The 13,692-nt window shown below is 46.4% G+C and overlaps 1 protein-coding gene across 1 annotated transcript in view; it reads left to right on the top strand.

Annotated features, from left to right (window-relative positions):
- The first annotated feature begins 508 nt into the window (after window positions 1-508).
- Window positions 509-13,692, top strand: part of CIZ1 (CDKN1A interacting zinc finger protein 1) — a 29,180-nt gene continuing 15,996 nt past the window's right edge. Inside the window, exons 1-5 of the mRNA XM_087704590.1 lie at window positions 509-711; window positions 3,593-3,705; window positions 8,410-8,573; window positions 9,949-10,066; window positions 12,649-12,703. Coding sequence (XP_087560716.1) covers window positions 614-711; window positions 3,593-3,705; window positions 8,410-8,573; window positions 9,949-10,066; window positions 12,649-12,703 — 548 coding nt within the window. The 5' untranslated portion in view covers window positions 509-613. The remainder of the gene's footprint in view (window positions 712-3,592; window positions 3,706-8,409; window positions 8,574-9,948; window positions 10,067-12,648; window positions 12,704-13,692) is intronic.

The following is a 13,692-nucleotide window of genomic DNA, read 5'->3' as shown; positions in this document are numbered from 1 at the left end:
ATAGATAGATAGATAGATAGATAAGAATAGATGAATAGATAGATATAGATAGATGTAATGTAGATAGATAGATATAGATGCTGTAAATGTAAATGTAGATAGATATAGATGAATAGATGAAGAGAGAGAGCGAGAGCGAGAGCGACAGACAGAGAATGGAAGGATCTTATTAGCTAAAATCCAGCCTGAGAGAGCAGGACCAACTAGTTTTAAAACGTCGAAGAGGGTCGGGCCATCCAATCCCTCCCCCCCCCTCCGCCTAGCCTCCTCCTCCTCCTCCTCCTCCTCCTCTTTGCACCCCCGGGGCTTGAACAGGCGGGGAGGGGGGGCTGGAAAGACCCTCGGATTGGGGAGGAGGAGGGCTGCGTGTGTGTGTAGGGGGGGGGTGTTGAAGGCTGCTGCTCCCAGCCTCGCCACGAGAGGCGCCGGCGGAGCGCAGGGCCGGAGCTGCGCGCCGCCCTCCGCTCCCGCCCCCAAGAGGCGCGTTCCCGAGCCGGCCGAGCCAGGAAGAGCCTCCGCCTCCTCCTCGTCCTCCGCCTCCTCCGCCAGCCGAGGCCGGCTCCCTTCCCGGTCCGCCTTCCCGACGGCCGCCCGGCGGTCTTCCTCCCCGGCCATGTTCGGCCAGCAGCATCTGCTTCGCTTGCAGCAGCTCCTCCAGCAGCAGCAGCAGCAGCAGACCCCGCCGCCGCCCCCCCAACCGACGCCCAGCCGGTAAGCCCTGCCGGGGAGGCCGCTGCCTGGCTCGCCGCCCCGCCGCCCCCCTTGCCCTGCGCCCCCAGGAGGCTGCCTGGCGCGCCGCCGTGCGTAATTGCGCCCCAAAGGGGGGGGCGGTTGTTGCGCGTCCCCGCGGGGAGATCTGGGGGGGTGGCGGCGCGAGGTTAGGGGTGCGGGGCAGACGGGGTTCCCCTGCCGGCGACCCTCTGCAGCCTCCCTCCTCCACCAGACAGGGGGATGCACTGGCCAGATCAAAGGAAGCGGCTGTCTTCCTTGGAAAGGTGCAGCCAAGATCCTTAAGGCTCATGGACTGCCGTTCCCATGCTCCCCAGCCAGGCTGCCCTCCCCTGAGACGGGGATGAGCTCAAAGAAGCGGCTGCCTTCCTTGGAAAGGTACAGCCAAGATCCTTAAGGCTCATGGACTGCCGTTCCCATGCTCCCCAGCCAGGCTGCCTTCCCCCCTCCTCCGAGACAGAGGGATGAGCTCAAAGAAGCGTCTGCCTTCCTTGGAAAGGTTCAGCCAAGTTCCTTAATGCTCATGGACTGCTGTTCCCATGTTCCCCAGCCTGTGTAGAAACGCTTACCTAAGGAGGGGGCACCCCATCTACAAAGCGCCCCTAATCCGGGTTGCAAACTCTGCATACCCCACCCTTAAGAAAAGAATAGACCTCCCCCACGCTTCTCCCTGGTGTTTGGGATTACAATGCCCATCGCTCCCACCCAGAGTAGGAATCTGGCTGTGGAGGATGGATGTTTTGGCTTCCTTTCTTGCCCTGGCACAATAGAGTGTGCATTTATGCAAAGGGATCGCAGAAACTTTTATGCTTCCCCCTGCAGAGAGAGGCTGTAGAGGAGTGGTCCACATTTAGTGACCACAATGGAGACTCGGTCGTTAAGCAGAGCGGCTGCTGAGAGAAACGCCCACATCGGAGGTATCCCACAGCGGCCTCCAGCTACGATGCGGGCGGTTATCGCTTTTAAAAAAAGCATATTTTCCATCCCTGCACCCCAAAAACACAGGGATTTTTAAGAAGCAGGATTATCTGTCAAGAAAGCGTAGAGCAGATGCTGAGGATTTTCGGATGTGTGTGTGTGTGTTTTAGATGAGGAGGTCCCCAGGATTGCAAAAAAATAAAATAAAACAAAACCCCTTTTAGCCTTCTAATTTGAAGTGTGTTCCATTTAACAGCGTCTTTTTAGTGGTGGCCCCCAACAGTGAAAATCACCAAGTGGGGCCCATCCATCTTGCAAGGAAGCTTGGCAACTGCAGATGGAGGCTTTTTGTTTGTTTGTTATGAATTTATTATTTATTACTTGCCGTCCATCCAAACGAAATGCACAGGTACAGTGTAGGTGGTACCTTGCTCAAGAGTAGTAACTGTGGGAGGGATCTTGGAGTCCTAGTGGACAACCATTTAAATAGGAGCCAGCCGTGTGCAGCAGCTGCCCAAAAAGCCAACACAGTTCTAGGCTGCATCAACAGAGGGAGAGAATCAAGATCACGTGAAGGGTTAATACCACTTTATAAGGCCTTGGTAATAATGCCACACTTGGAAAACGGCATCCAGTTTTGGTCACCACAATGTAGAAAAGATGTGGAGACTCTAGAAAGCGTGCAGAGAAGAGCAACAAAGAGGATGAGGGGACTGGAGGCTAAAACATATAAAGAAGGATTGCTGGAATTGGATATGTCTAATTTAATGGAAAGAAGGACTAGGGGAGACAGGATAGCAGATTCCAATATCTCAGGGGTTGCCCCAAAGAAGAGGGAGTCAAGCTATTCTCCAAGGCACCTGAGAGTAGAACAAGAAGCAATGGGTGGAAACTAATCAAGGAGAGAAGCAACCTGGAACTGAGGAGGAATTTCCTGACAGTTAGAACAATTAATCAGTGGAACAGAAGTTGCCTCCAGAAGTTGTGAATGCCCCAACACTGGAAGTCTTTAAGAAGATGTTGGATAGTCATTTGTCTGAAACGGTATAGGGTTTCCTGCCTAGGCAGGGGTTGGACTAGAAGACCTTCAAGGTCCCTTCCAACTCTGCTATTGTATTGTAGTGTATCTGGTTTCCAAGCGACTCTTGACTTTCTCTTACAACAGAAACAAAGCATTAAAATCATTGCGTACAAATAACATACCCCATAATATTACAATCCAAATAGAATATAATCATTGATGGGAGAAGGGGGAAGACTGGATGTTCACGTTCATTTTTTTGGGGGGGGAGGAGTTATGGGATTTTAATACAGGTAGTCCTTGACATACGACCACAATTGATCCCCAAAATTTCTGCGGTTGAGTGAAACGTGTGTGAAGAGAGTTTTGCCCCATTTCACGACTCCCCCCCCCCTGTTGTTACGTGAATCCTTGCCATTGTTAAGTTAAGGTCGCAAAAGAGGATCATGTGATTCCCCTCTGGGATGCTGCGACCGTCATACATATGAGTCCGCTGTCAAGCATCCGGATGTAAATCATGTGACCGTGGGGATGCTGGGACGGTCATAAGTTTGAAAACTGGTCGTAAGTCCCTTTTTTCAGTGTGGTTGTAACTCGTGCCTGACCGATTACTAATTATCATCACCTTCATTGAACGACCCCGTAATCCCTTGCGGGATGGAGTCTGGGCAACTGAAGGGAGCTAGAAGGTGGTTTACTGGCCGGATGCCATACCTATTGCCACTACGGAGTTTTGTTCAGCAGATATATTCTCAGTCTGCCCAGAGAGTGAAATATCTGCCTCTACCCAGGATCGAACTCACAGCTCCCTGATTGCGAGGCGAGAGCTCTCCCTCTAGGCCACTGCACCACTCCACCAAACGGTCCCTAAGTGAACTGTTATAAATCAAGGATTACTTATATTCTGGTCTTTTTCTTCCCCAGAACGGTGACGCCGTCTCAGCCACAGATGTTAACTCTGCAGGCCCCCAGTCCGGCAGCCCTGCTCAACGCCAACCCTGTGCTCCAGCGAGCGCTTCTCCTGCACCAAATGCAAGGTATAATCTCTTCCACATTTCCCCCCCACTTCCTTTCGGCTCCAATCCAGACAATACCTCGACCCACGTTTGACGCAGGATTCCCGAGAACCTTGATTTCAATTTTTGGATGGTATCTTATTTAACCCCCAATAAGACCAAGGAGCTTATACTGGACTGTAGAAATAATAGATCAGACATCCAGCCCTTGTTTAGCAATGGAGACCGAGTGGAGCAAGTGGCCAGTTTTAAATTTCTGGGTGTTGTCATAAAAAGAGGACCTGATCCGGGGATACTCACATTGCAGCCCTGGTCAAAAGGGCCCAGCAGAGATGATACGACCTGAGACTTCTCGGGAAACAACAACTGGATGGAAAACTGCTGGTGACCTTCTACCGCTGCGCCAGAGAGAGTATTTTAACTTACTGCACCTGTGTCTGGTTGGCCAATTGCACAGGGGCAGATAGGATGCGCTCCAGGGGGTCAATGTCATTGCCCAGAGGATCATGGGTTGCCCTCTCCCCTCTTTGGAAGAGCTTCAGAGCTCCCGCTGCCTTAAGAAAGTTCAAAACATCCTTAAAGATCCATCTCATCCTGGGCACCCTTTTTTTTGAACTATTACCCTCTGGCAGCCGGTACAGGATAATAAAAACCAGGACAACTAGGCTGAAAAACAGCTTCTATCCCAGGCCAGTAACTATGTTGAATTCTACCATATAGTGCAATATGAATGCAATATCAGGGGTTTTCAATTTCAATTGTATAGAATGCGAAGGATGTGCATTTGTGTTTCGTTTTTATAGTTATAATGTACACTGAAGACAGCATTTAATTTCATTTTACGATGTGCAGTGACAATAAAACTAAACTAAACTAAACTAATAAAAACACGGACAAATAGGCTGAAAAACAGCTTCTATCCCAGGCCAGTAACTATATTGAATTCTACGGTATAGTGCAATCTCAGGGGTTTTCAATTTCAATTATATAGAACAGTGTTTCTCAACCTTGGCCACTTGAAGATGTCCGGACTTCAACTCCCAGAATTCCCCAGCCGGCTGGGGAATTCTGGGAGTTGAAGTCCGGACATCTTCAAGTGGCCAAGGTTGAGAAACACTGATATAGAAGGTAAAGGATGTATGTTTTGTCTTTTTATTTTTATAATTGCAATTACACTGAAGATGGCATTTTAATATCATCACACCATGTGCATTGACAATAAAGTAAACTATATCTCCAATCTCCAGTTTTTAAGCCCAGAGAGCCTAAATCTGTCCTGAGTTGGTTCAGTTTTGCCCTGAAGGTGAAGCCCGCCCTGCGTTTTCCAAAATCCTGGTTTACAGCTCGGTTTTTCTTCCGCCAACAATTCTACATGATCTACAGACGGCAAGAATAGATTAGGCGAGAACTGGCTAAAAACAGGAGTGGGTGTGGAACTCCCACCAAGACAATGGGCCCTATCCAACAGCGTGCAAATTTAATGTGGAGAGAAGCAAGGTTTTACACCCTGGCAGGAAAAAACAACGATTAGGCGAAACCTGGCTCAAAAACCGTCACTTGGGGATGGACTTTGGAGTCCCAGGGGATGAGCCCTTAAACCATGAGCCAGCCGTGTGCGGCCGCAGCCAAAAATGCTAACGCAATCTTTGGTTGTAGAGGCACAGAATCAAAATCACTCAAAGTGTTTAATACCTCTTTATAAAGCCTTAGTAAGGCCACCCCTGGAAGGCTGCATGATGCAGATGTTGAGACTTTGGAAAAAGTTCAGAGAAGAGCAGCTAAGATGATTAAAGACCTGGAGACTAAAACTAGAACTGTTGCAAGGTTTGGGTTTGGCTACTCGAGGGAAAAGGAGGACCAGGGGGGGACATGATAGCAGGATTCCAGTATTGGAGGGGCTGCCACAAAGGAAATTATTCTCCAAAGCACCAGAAGGCCAGACAAGAAACAATGGATGGAAACTAATCCAGGAGAGGAGCTACCTGGGATTAAGGAGAAATTTCCTGACAGTGAGGAATATGAACCAGTGGAACTGCTTGCCTCCAGAAGTTGTGGGTGCTTCATCACTGGAAGCTTTGAAGAAGAACCTGGACAGCCATTTGTCTTAAAACGGTATAGGGTCTCCTGCTTGAGCAGGGGGCTGGACTAGAAGACCTCCAAGGTCTCTTCTAACTTCCCTCCCTCTTTTCCTTCCTTCCTTCCTTCCTTCCTTCCTTCCTTCCTTCCTTCCTTCCTTCCTTCCTTCCTTCCTTCCTTCCTTCCTGAAATGTTATAGGTTCTCCTGCTTGAGCAGAGGGCTGGACTAGAAGACCTCCAAGGTCTCTTCCAACTTCCCTCCCTCCCTTTCTCCCTCCCTCCCTTCCTTCCTTCCTGAAATGTTATAGGTTCTCCTGCTTGAGCAGGGGGCTGGACTAGAAGACCTCCAAGGCCCCTTCCCACCTCTATTCTAATCTTCTGACTGTCACTTTTTGGTTGTTTTAACTTGCGAGATTTGCAGGGAGCAAAACAACCTTTGGGATCCTTTTTCAGTTCTTGGTGCTAGGTGAGGTTTTCGCCACCGTGGTCTGAGCCTCCTTTGCTCACCAACGGTTTAGATTTCGGAATATTTGATGCCGAGACATTTGAGAAAAGAGCCCGTGGCTGAATAATTCAGGAGCTGCTCCATTTATGGCCCTTTCAAATGTCTTCCTTGGCTCACGCCGAGGTTCTTCCTGCCATCCAGATATTGGCGAATCCCAAGCATTACCCTTAAAAGTCTCTGGATGGAGCTGCCATAAACCACAGGAAAATGGATTTATTTTATGGATGGATCCCAATTACGGTAGAATCGGTTGTTTATTGTTCCCGATGCAGAGGGAAAACTCCAGTTGTATTTAATTTCCTTGCCAGCCTCCTGACCTTACCTGTTATTACTATTATTGTTTGTTAGATTTTTTTTTTTAATAGAACATAATAGCAGAGTTGGAAGGGGCCTTAGAGGTCTTCTAGTCCAACTCCATACTCAAGCAGGAGACCCTGCGCCATTTCAGACAGGAAGGAAGATGGGAGGGAGGAAAGGAAAGAAGGAAGATGGGAGAAGGGAAGGAAGGAAGGTTAACAGAATTGGAAGGGGCCTTAGAGGTCTTCTAGTCCTACTCCATGCTCAAGCAGGAGACCCTGTGCCATTTCAGACAGGAAGGAAGGAAGATGGGAGGGAGGAAAGGAAAGAAGGAAGATGGGAGGAAGGAATGAAGGAAATCAAAGTTGGAAGGGGCCTTAGAGGTCTTCTAGTCCAACCCCCTGCTCAAGCAGAAGACCCTGTGCCATTTCAGACAGGAAGGAAGGAAGATGGGAGGGAGGAAAGGAAAGAAGGAAGATGGGAGGAAGGAAGGAAGGAAAACAAAGTTGGAAGGGGCCTTAGAGGTCTTCTAGTCCAGCCCCCTGCTCAAGCAGGAAACCCTATACCATTCCAGACATGTGGCTGTCTAGTCTCTTCTTTAAAAACCTCCAGTGATGGAGCACCCTCAAAGTGGCAAGCTGTCCCACTGGTTAATTGTTCTCACTGTTAGGAAGTTCCTCCTTCATTCCATGTTGCTTCTCTCCTTGGTTAGTTCCCATCCATTGTTTGTTTTTTTGTCTTGCCTTCTGGAAAATAAGTTGACCCCCTCCTCTTAATGGCAGCCCCTCAAATACTTGAATATTATCACATTACCCCTAATCCTTTTCATTACCCTGTCATTTTTAATGTTTAATTTACTCTTAATTTGTAACGCACTCTTAATATTCCTTCCTTCCTCCTATTTTCCTCATAACATCAGCAAACAAAGTCATCCAGCCGCCTTTTATGCCTAGGCCAGTACTATAACTCCCTGTCTCCCAGTTCTTAGGCCGGTGCCTAAAAAACTATGCCCAGCTGATTCCTCCATTATGTTTCTGATGCCATCCTAAAATCTGTTTTCTTCCACTGTCTTGTCCGGGTTGGGTCATTCCCACCCAAGGGGATAGGGCCGACACCCCCAAGCCTTGGTTTGACTCCCTGAACTGTAGGGTCCTGGGTTCGAAACATGCCCTGCGATGGCGGCCCGTGCCAGCCGATCTGCTGTAACCGTTCCCATCCCGACAAAAAAACCCTTTTATCAATTTGGTGTGTGAATTCTGCTCATTCACCTCCAGCAAAGTCTTTCGAGGGAGGATTTATGGTCACAGACCTTATCTGGCTTGGAGAGCTGCCAGGCCGAGATCTGCAGAACTTGGCAAGGAGTCTCGGAGAGTCAGGAACCGATGAAGCGAACTAATTGCCTCCTGCAAACTCCACTCCCCTTTCGCTCCTCTTTTATTTCCTCTGGGAGGGGCCATTCATCGTCCACCTGTGGCCTCACTCCCAAGTTGACCTCTGTTCTTTAGCTGTTCCCTTTGTCTGGCAACTCTGCACATGCACACACTAGGAACAGGCTCCAGCTGTTCTTCCACCTCACTGATGTCTGACTCTGAAGGCAGCTGGTAACCAGCATACGGCCCTGGCCCCCTCTCTGCCTCCAACACAGAGCCCTCATCAGAGCCTTCCCCAGACTCCAGGACTGGCTCATCTTCCTCCCCAACCTCCTCACTGTCCGAATCTGCTGCCAACTCTGCCTGCCGGTCACAATAGGAAGGCCCCAAATTTTGTGCATTATCTGATTTGTTTTCTCTCTCTTTCTCTCTCTCTTCCTTTCCTGGCTGTTTCTTTTGGGGGGGCTGTTCTTACAGGTAACCTGAGGGGCTTCAATGTGGCCGCTGCTCCTGTATTACAGCAATTCTTCCCTCAAGCCACTCGTCACTCTCTTCTGGGCCCCCCACCCATCTCCCTCAAGCCCCCCCACCTGGGTTTCCCAGCCCTCCCATTTCATCGCCAGGCGAGGCCCTTTCGAAAGGTGAGTTTCCTCTTTGATCCGGGTTTCTTCCTGGCGTTTACGGCTGACCGATCCTCGCGGAGACCTCGCCCTGGTGCGAACAGCATCCCTGCGAGGTAGGCAGGGTCACGAGAGAGCCCTTGGCCTGTCCAGGGGCGAACGTATCCTCCGTGTTTCCGGTCTAAAACCAACCGTTTTAGCCGTTTCTCCCATCTTCTCGCTACCGACTTACCGCCTTCCGTTTAGCGACAGTTCAAAGGTCCTGGAGAAAGTGACTTACACCCGTTTTTCACATTTAATGACCACTGCAGCGTGTGTCATCTCCCCTCTCCCCCTTTGTGGTCACAGGATTAAAATTCATGGGGGCAAGGCAAGTCATAAAAGCGGACACAACTCGCTTAACAACTGTCCTGTTTAGCCACGTAAATTTTGGGTTCAATCGCGATCAAAAATCCAGCATTATAATATGATGACAGTGATAACAATCCTGGTTATCCTTCAATTTTCATCCCTTCTGTGTTTTTTATCCATTTATCTGCTGGCTTCAGGCCCTTCGAGCGGGAAAGTCAGGAAAAGTTATGGTGGAAATCGGAATAAAACGTAACGGATTTCCACTTCTTTTTACTGCAATGCCGGTTGTTTTTTTTTCAGAGGGTATCAGCAACGATTCATTTCCCTTTCTGCTTTCCTGTTCCTCCTCCTCGTTGGAGAGTTTGGAGCTTCATTTTTTGATTTTCCAGAGTTTCTCCCCATCCTCTTTCCTTCCCGCATGCTCAACTGGAAGCATTTGGTCGCCATGAGGTCAAAAAGATGTGGAAAGAGTGCAGAGAAGAGCAACAAAGAGGATTAGGGGACTGGAGGCCAAAACATAAAGAACGGTTGCAGGAACTGGGTATGTCTAGTTTAAGGAAAAGAAGAACTAGGGGAGACATGGTAGCAGTCTTCCAATGTCTCAAGGGCTGCCCCAAAGAAGAGGGAGTCAATTATCCAAAGCACCTGAGGGTAGAACAAGAAGCAATGGGTGGAAACTAACCAAGGAGAGAAGCAACTTAGAATCAAGGAGAAATTTCCTGACAGTTAGAACAATGAATCAGTGGAACAACTTTCCTCCAGAAGTTCTGAATGTTCCAACACTGGATGTTTTTAAGAAGATGTTGGAGAACCATTTGTCTGAAACGGTGTAGGGTTTCCTGCCTAAGCAGGGGGTTGGACTAGAAGACCTCCAAGGTCCCTTCCAACTCTGTTATTCTATTCTCTAGGTTATTATTGCTCTTTCGCTGCTTTTTTGCCCTCCCGAAGTGTCTTGCAAAAGGAATTGTGAAAAGTTGTCCTTACAAGTCACTCCCCTGTTTTGTTTGTTTGTTTGTTTTTTTAAAAAATCTCTTTTACACTGCAGGATTTTCCCAGGGTCGCGGAGAGGAAGCGAGAGGCAGATGGCGCCTCATCATCCGTCCCGGAGCAAGGCGAGGAAGGGGCTGCACTGGTGGGAAAACAGCCCAGCTCTCCTCCTTCAGGTAGGGTGAGGCCTCCCTTGATAGCTCAGAAAGAGTCAGTGGTCTTCAGAAGACGGTTTGGCTGGCAAATGCGATATTGGCTGAGGAAGGAAACAGGGCGGATTTGATTTAAATCAACTCCATTTAAACCACCATTTAAATCACTAGTAAAAAGACTTGATTTGAATCAACTCCATTTAAATCACTAGTAAAAAGGCTTGATTTAAATCAACTCCATTTAAATCACTAGTAAAAAGGCTTGATTTAACTCAATTTAAATCACGATTTAAATCAACCTTTTAAATCATGATTTGAAACACTAGTAAAGAGGCTTGATGTAAATCAACCATTGGAATCACCATTGAAATCACAAGTAAAAAGGATTTAAATCAACTCCATTTAAATCATCATTTAAATCACTAGTAAAAAGGCTTGATTTAAATCAACCATTTAAATCACGATTTAAATCAACTCCATTTAAATCATGATTTAAACCACTAGTAAAAAGGCTTGATGTAAATCAACCATTGGAATCACCATTGAAATCACTAGTAAAAAGGATTTAAATCAACTCCATTTAAACCACTAGTAAAAAGGCTTGATTTAAATCAACTCCATTTAAACCACGATTTAAATCACTAGTAAAAAGGCTTGATTTAAATTGACTCGATTTAAATCGTCATTTGTAAAGAGCCGCTGTTGTCTCCGTCCCGCAGCGGCTCCTCCTCTGACCCTCTGTTGACTCACTGCGAGTCCTAATATTGCAGAATCTACAGCCTCCTATGCTACATAACTAAGCTCCGTTTCGTGATGAGTAAACACTCAACAGTTCCATTCACATTAATGGGACGGCTGGTGATGGGCAGGGACACAACTAGGTGAGGGACGTAGTGGGCAGCAGGTGAGTGGATGCCCACTAACAGGCACTGCCAGGATGGATCTGAAATGACAGATGCTCTTTAAATGTGAGGACTCCTTCTTGGCTGGTAGTTATAATCTCTTAATGTTATTATTTGCAAACAAAATGGAAGTTTCCTATTTAGCTTGCGGAACTTGGATTCATTGAATGAGTTGACCAACAGCTGCGGTGACCCAAAAAAGGTGGAGCTCTCACCTTGCAATCAGGAGGTTGTGAGTTCAATCCTAGGTAGAGGCAGATGTAGGGTCTCCTGCTTGGGCAGCAGGCTGGACTAGATGACCTACAAGGTCCTTTTTCAGCTCTATTCTGATTGATTGATTGATTCAACTTGGAAATGAGGAGGAATTTTCTGGCAGGGAGAACAATCGACCCATGGAACAGAAGTTCCCTTCGGAAGTTGTGGGAGCTTCATCCCTGGAGGCTTCCAAGAAGAGAATGGACTGCCCTCTGTCAGAAATGGTGTAGGGGTCTCCTGCTTGGGTGAGGGGGGTTGGACTAGATGACCTACAAGATCCCTTCTAACTCTGTTCCATCTGTTAAATATTGCAGAGTGTACAGCCTCACGCTACATAACTAAGCTCCATTTCGTGCTGAATAAATTAAATTACGAATGGATCTTAAATTAAAAACTCTTTTTTTACATTTAAAAAAAAATTATTAAGCAAACAACACACACAAAAAATAATCATCTTACATTACATCTTGTAGAAAGTGTGTCAATTGGTTACAATTAGCTTTCGTGCATCTCTTTGACATTCATATCAAATGTCAACGTTCTTGATGAGTCTTACTTTCAACATATCATAGTTCTCATTTAACCGAAATTGTTTTAGTGTCCTTTTACCTAGAATAATCCATAGTTAAAAAACACAACCGCCTATCTTTAGTTAGATTTTTTTTGGTACTCCAAAAGCATTTTATTAAAATAAATTAGATTTTTTTTTTAAAAAAAAATCAGATTTAAGTTTTAAAAAAAAATAGATTTTTATCCACCTTGGAAGGAGATATTTGGGACACAGAAACGAGTGGGAAGAGGTGTGGCAGATCTCCCTGGTCATGTGATCAAAATTCATAGGCTTGGCCACTGGCATGAACTTATGACTGTTGCAGTGCCCCGGGGTATATTGATTCCGTTTGGGGATTCCTGGACTCGCAAAGTCGATGGGGAAGCCACTCGACAGCCCTGTTCCTCACTTAACAACCGCAGAGGTTCGCTTAACTGCAGGTAGTCCTCGACCTACGACCACAATTGACTCCAATGTTTCTGTTGTTAAGTGAGACGTTGGTTCCCTTTCTTGCCACAGTGGTTTAAGTGAATCACTGCTACGTTAGTCACATGGTCGCTAAGTGAATCTCGCTTCCCCATTGTCAGAAGGTCGCAAAGGTGAATCACGTGACACACACACACACACCCCAGGACATCAACCGTCATAAGTGTGAACCAGTTGCCAAGCCACTGAATTTTGATCTCGTGATGGCAGGAAGTGGATAACTCTGAAAAACGGTCAGAAGGGACATTTTTTCCCTGCCATCGTAACTTTGGTCACTAAACGGACTGCTGTAAGTCAAGAGCTACCTGTACTGTGGCAAGGAAGGCTGTAAAGTGGGACCAAGCTCATTTAACGGCCGTCTCACTTGGCTACAGAAATTTGGGGTCTTCAACCTATTTTTTTCTGCCTTGCAGAGACCCTCCTGGAGTCTTCTGAAGAGGGCGAACCAGCGGCGAAGCTGCCTCGAAGGTAACCACGATTACAAGGGTCATCTAAATGTTCCTCCCTTGGACATGGTGCAGATCCTCCGTCATCCAGATGACACCTTTTCCCCCCAAAAGTGCTTTTTTTTTTCTTCCCAAAGAAGAAACTGGAACTTTCTTGGTTTTTCTTTGAAGAGGCTTCGCTAGAGCTGAAGAAGCTTCTTCAATGAGAAGCGAAACCTCTTCAAAGAAAAACCAAGAAAGTCCAGTTGCTTCCTGGGGGAAAAAAAAGGACCTTTTGGATTCGTTCCTTGGAGTTTCTTCCTAGAGATCTACCAGATGCTTTCCGAAAGTCACAAAGAGATTTGGGCATTCTTGACGTGACCCATTGGATGTGCTCTGAATGTTTTGTAATTATCGCTTGTTGCTTTTACGTACAGTGAGAGCTTCAGCACCAGAGATAAATTCTTTATGTGTCCAATCACACTTGCTGATAATTTATTATAAATTTATCCTATCAATAAATAATTTATCATAAATTAGGATCATGATTTATCCCCTGTTGCTTTTACATACAGTGGGAGCTTCTGCCCCAGAAACAAATTCCTTGTGTGTCAAGTCACACTTGCCGATAATTTATCATAAATTTATCCTATCAGTAAATAATTTATCATAAATTAGGATCATGATTTTTCACCTGTTGCTTCTATGTACACTGAGGTTCAAATTCCTTCTGTGTCCAGTCACACTTGACCAATAAAGAGTTTACCATAAATTTATCCTATCAATGAATAGAAGAGAATATAGAAAAATTAATAAAAAAGAATAGAAGCATGGAATGGAATGGAATAGAAATTGGAATAGACCTGGCTTGAGAATAAATGTAAAACTTAAGGTATAAGTATAAAATATAGAGTGTATTTAAATATGGATATAACAGGATAGTGATATAGAGATAGAATTTTATTTTTGGAAATAGGATTATTACGAAAAACATGTATGCGGAACATGGATACAGAAAAGCTGAGTGTTTTG

The sequence above is a fragment of the Thamnophis sirtalis genome, unplaced genomic scaffold (assembly GCF_051295495.1).
Source record: "Thamnophis sirtalis isolate CommonGarterSnake01/CBP01778 unplaced genomic scaffold, rThaSir2_p1.2 scaffold_2, whole genome shotgun sequence".
In the NCBI taxonomy this organism is placed as follows: domain Eukaryota; kingdom Metazoa; phylum Chordata; class Lepidosauria; order Squamata; family Natricidae; genus Thamnophis; species Thamnophis sirtalis.
The sequence above is the reverse complement of the archived record's forward strand: the minus strand, read 5'-3'. Positions and strand labels throughout refer to the sequence as shown.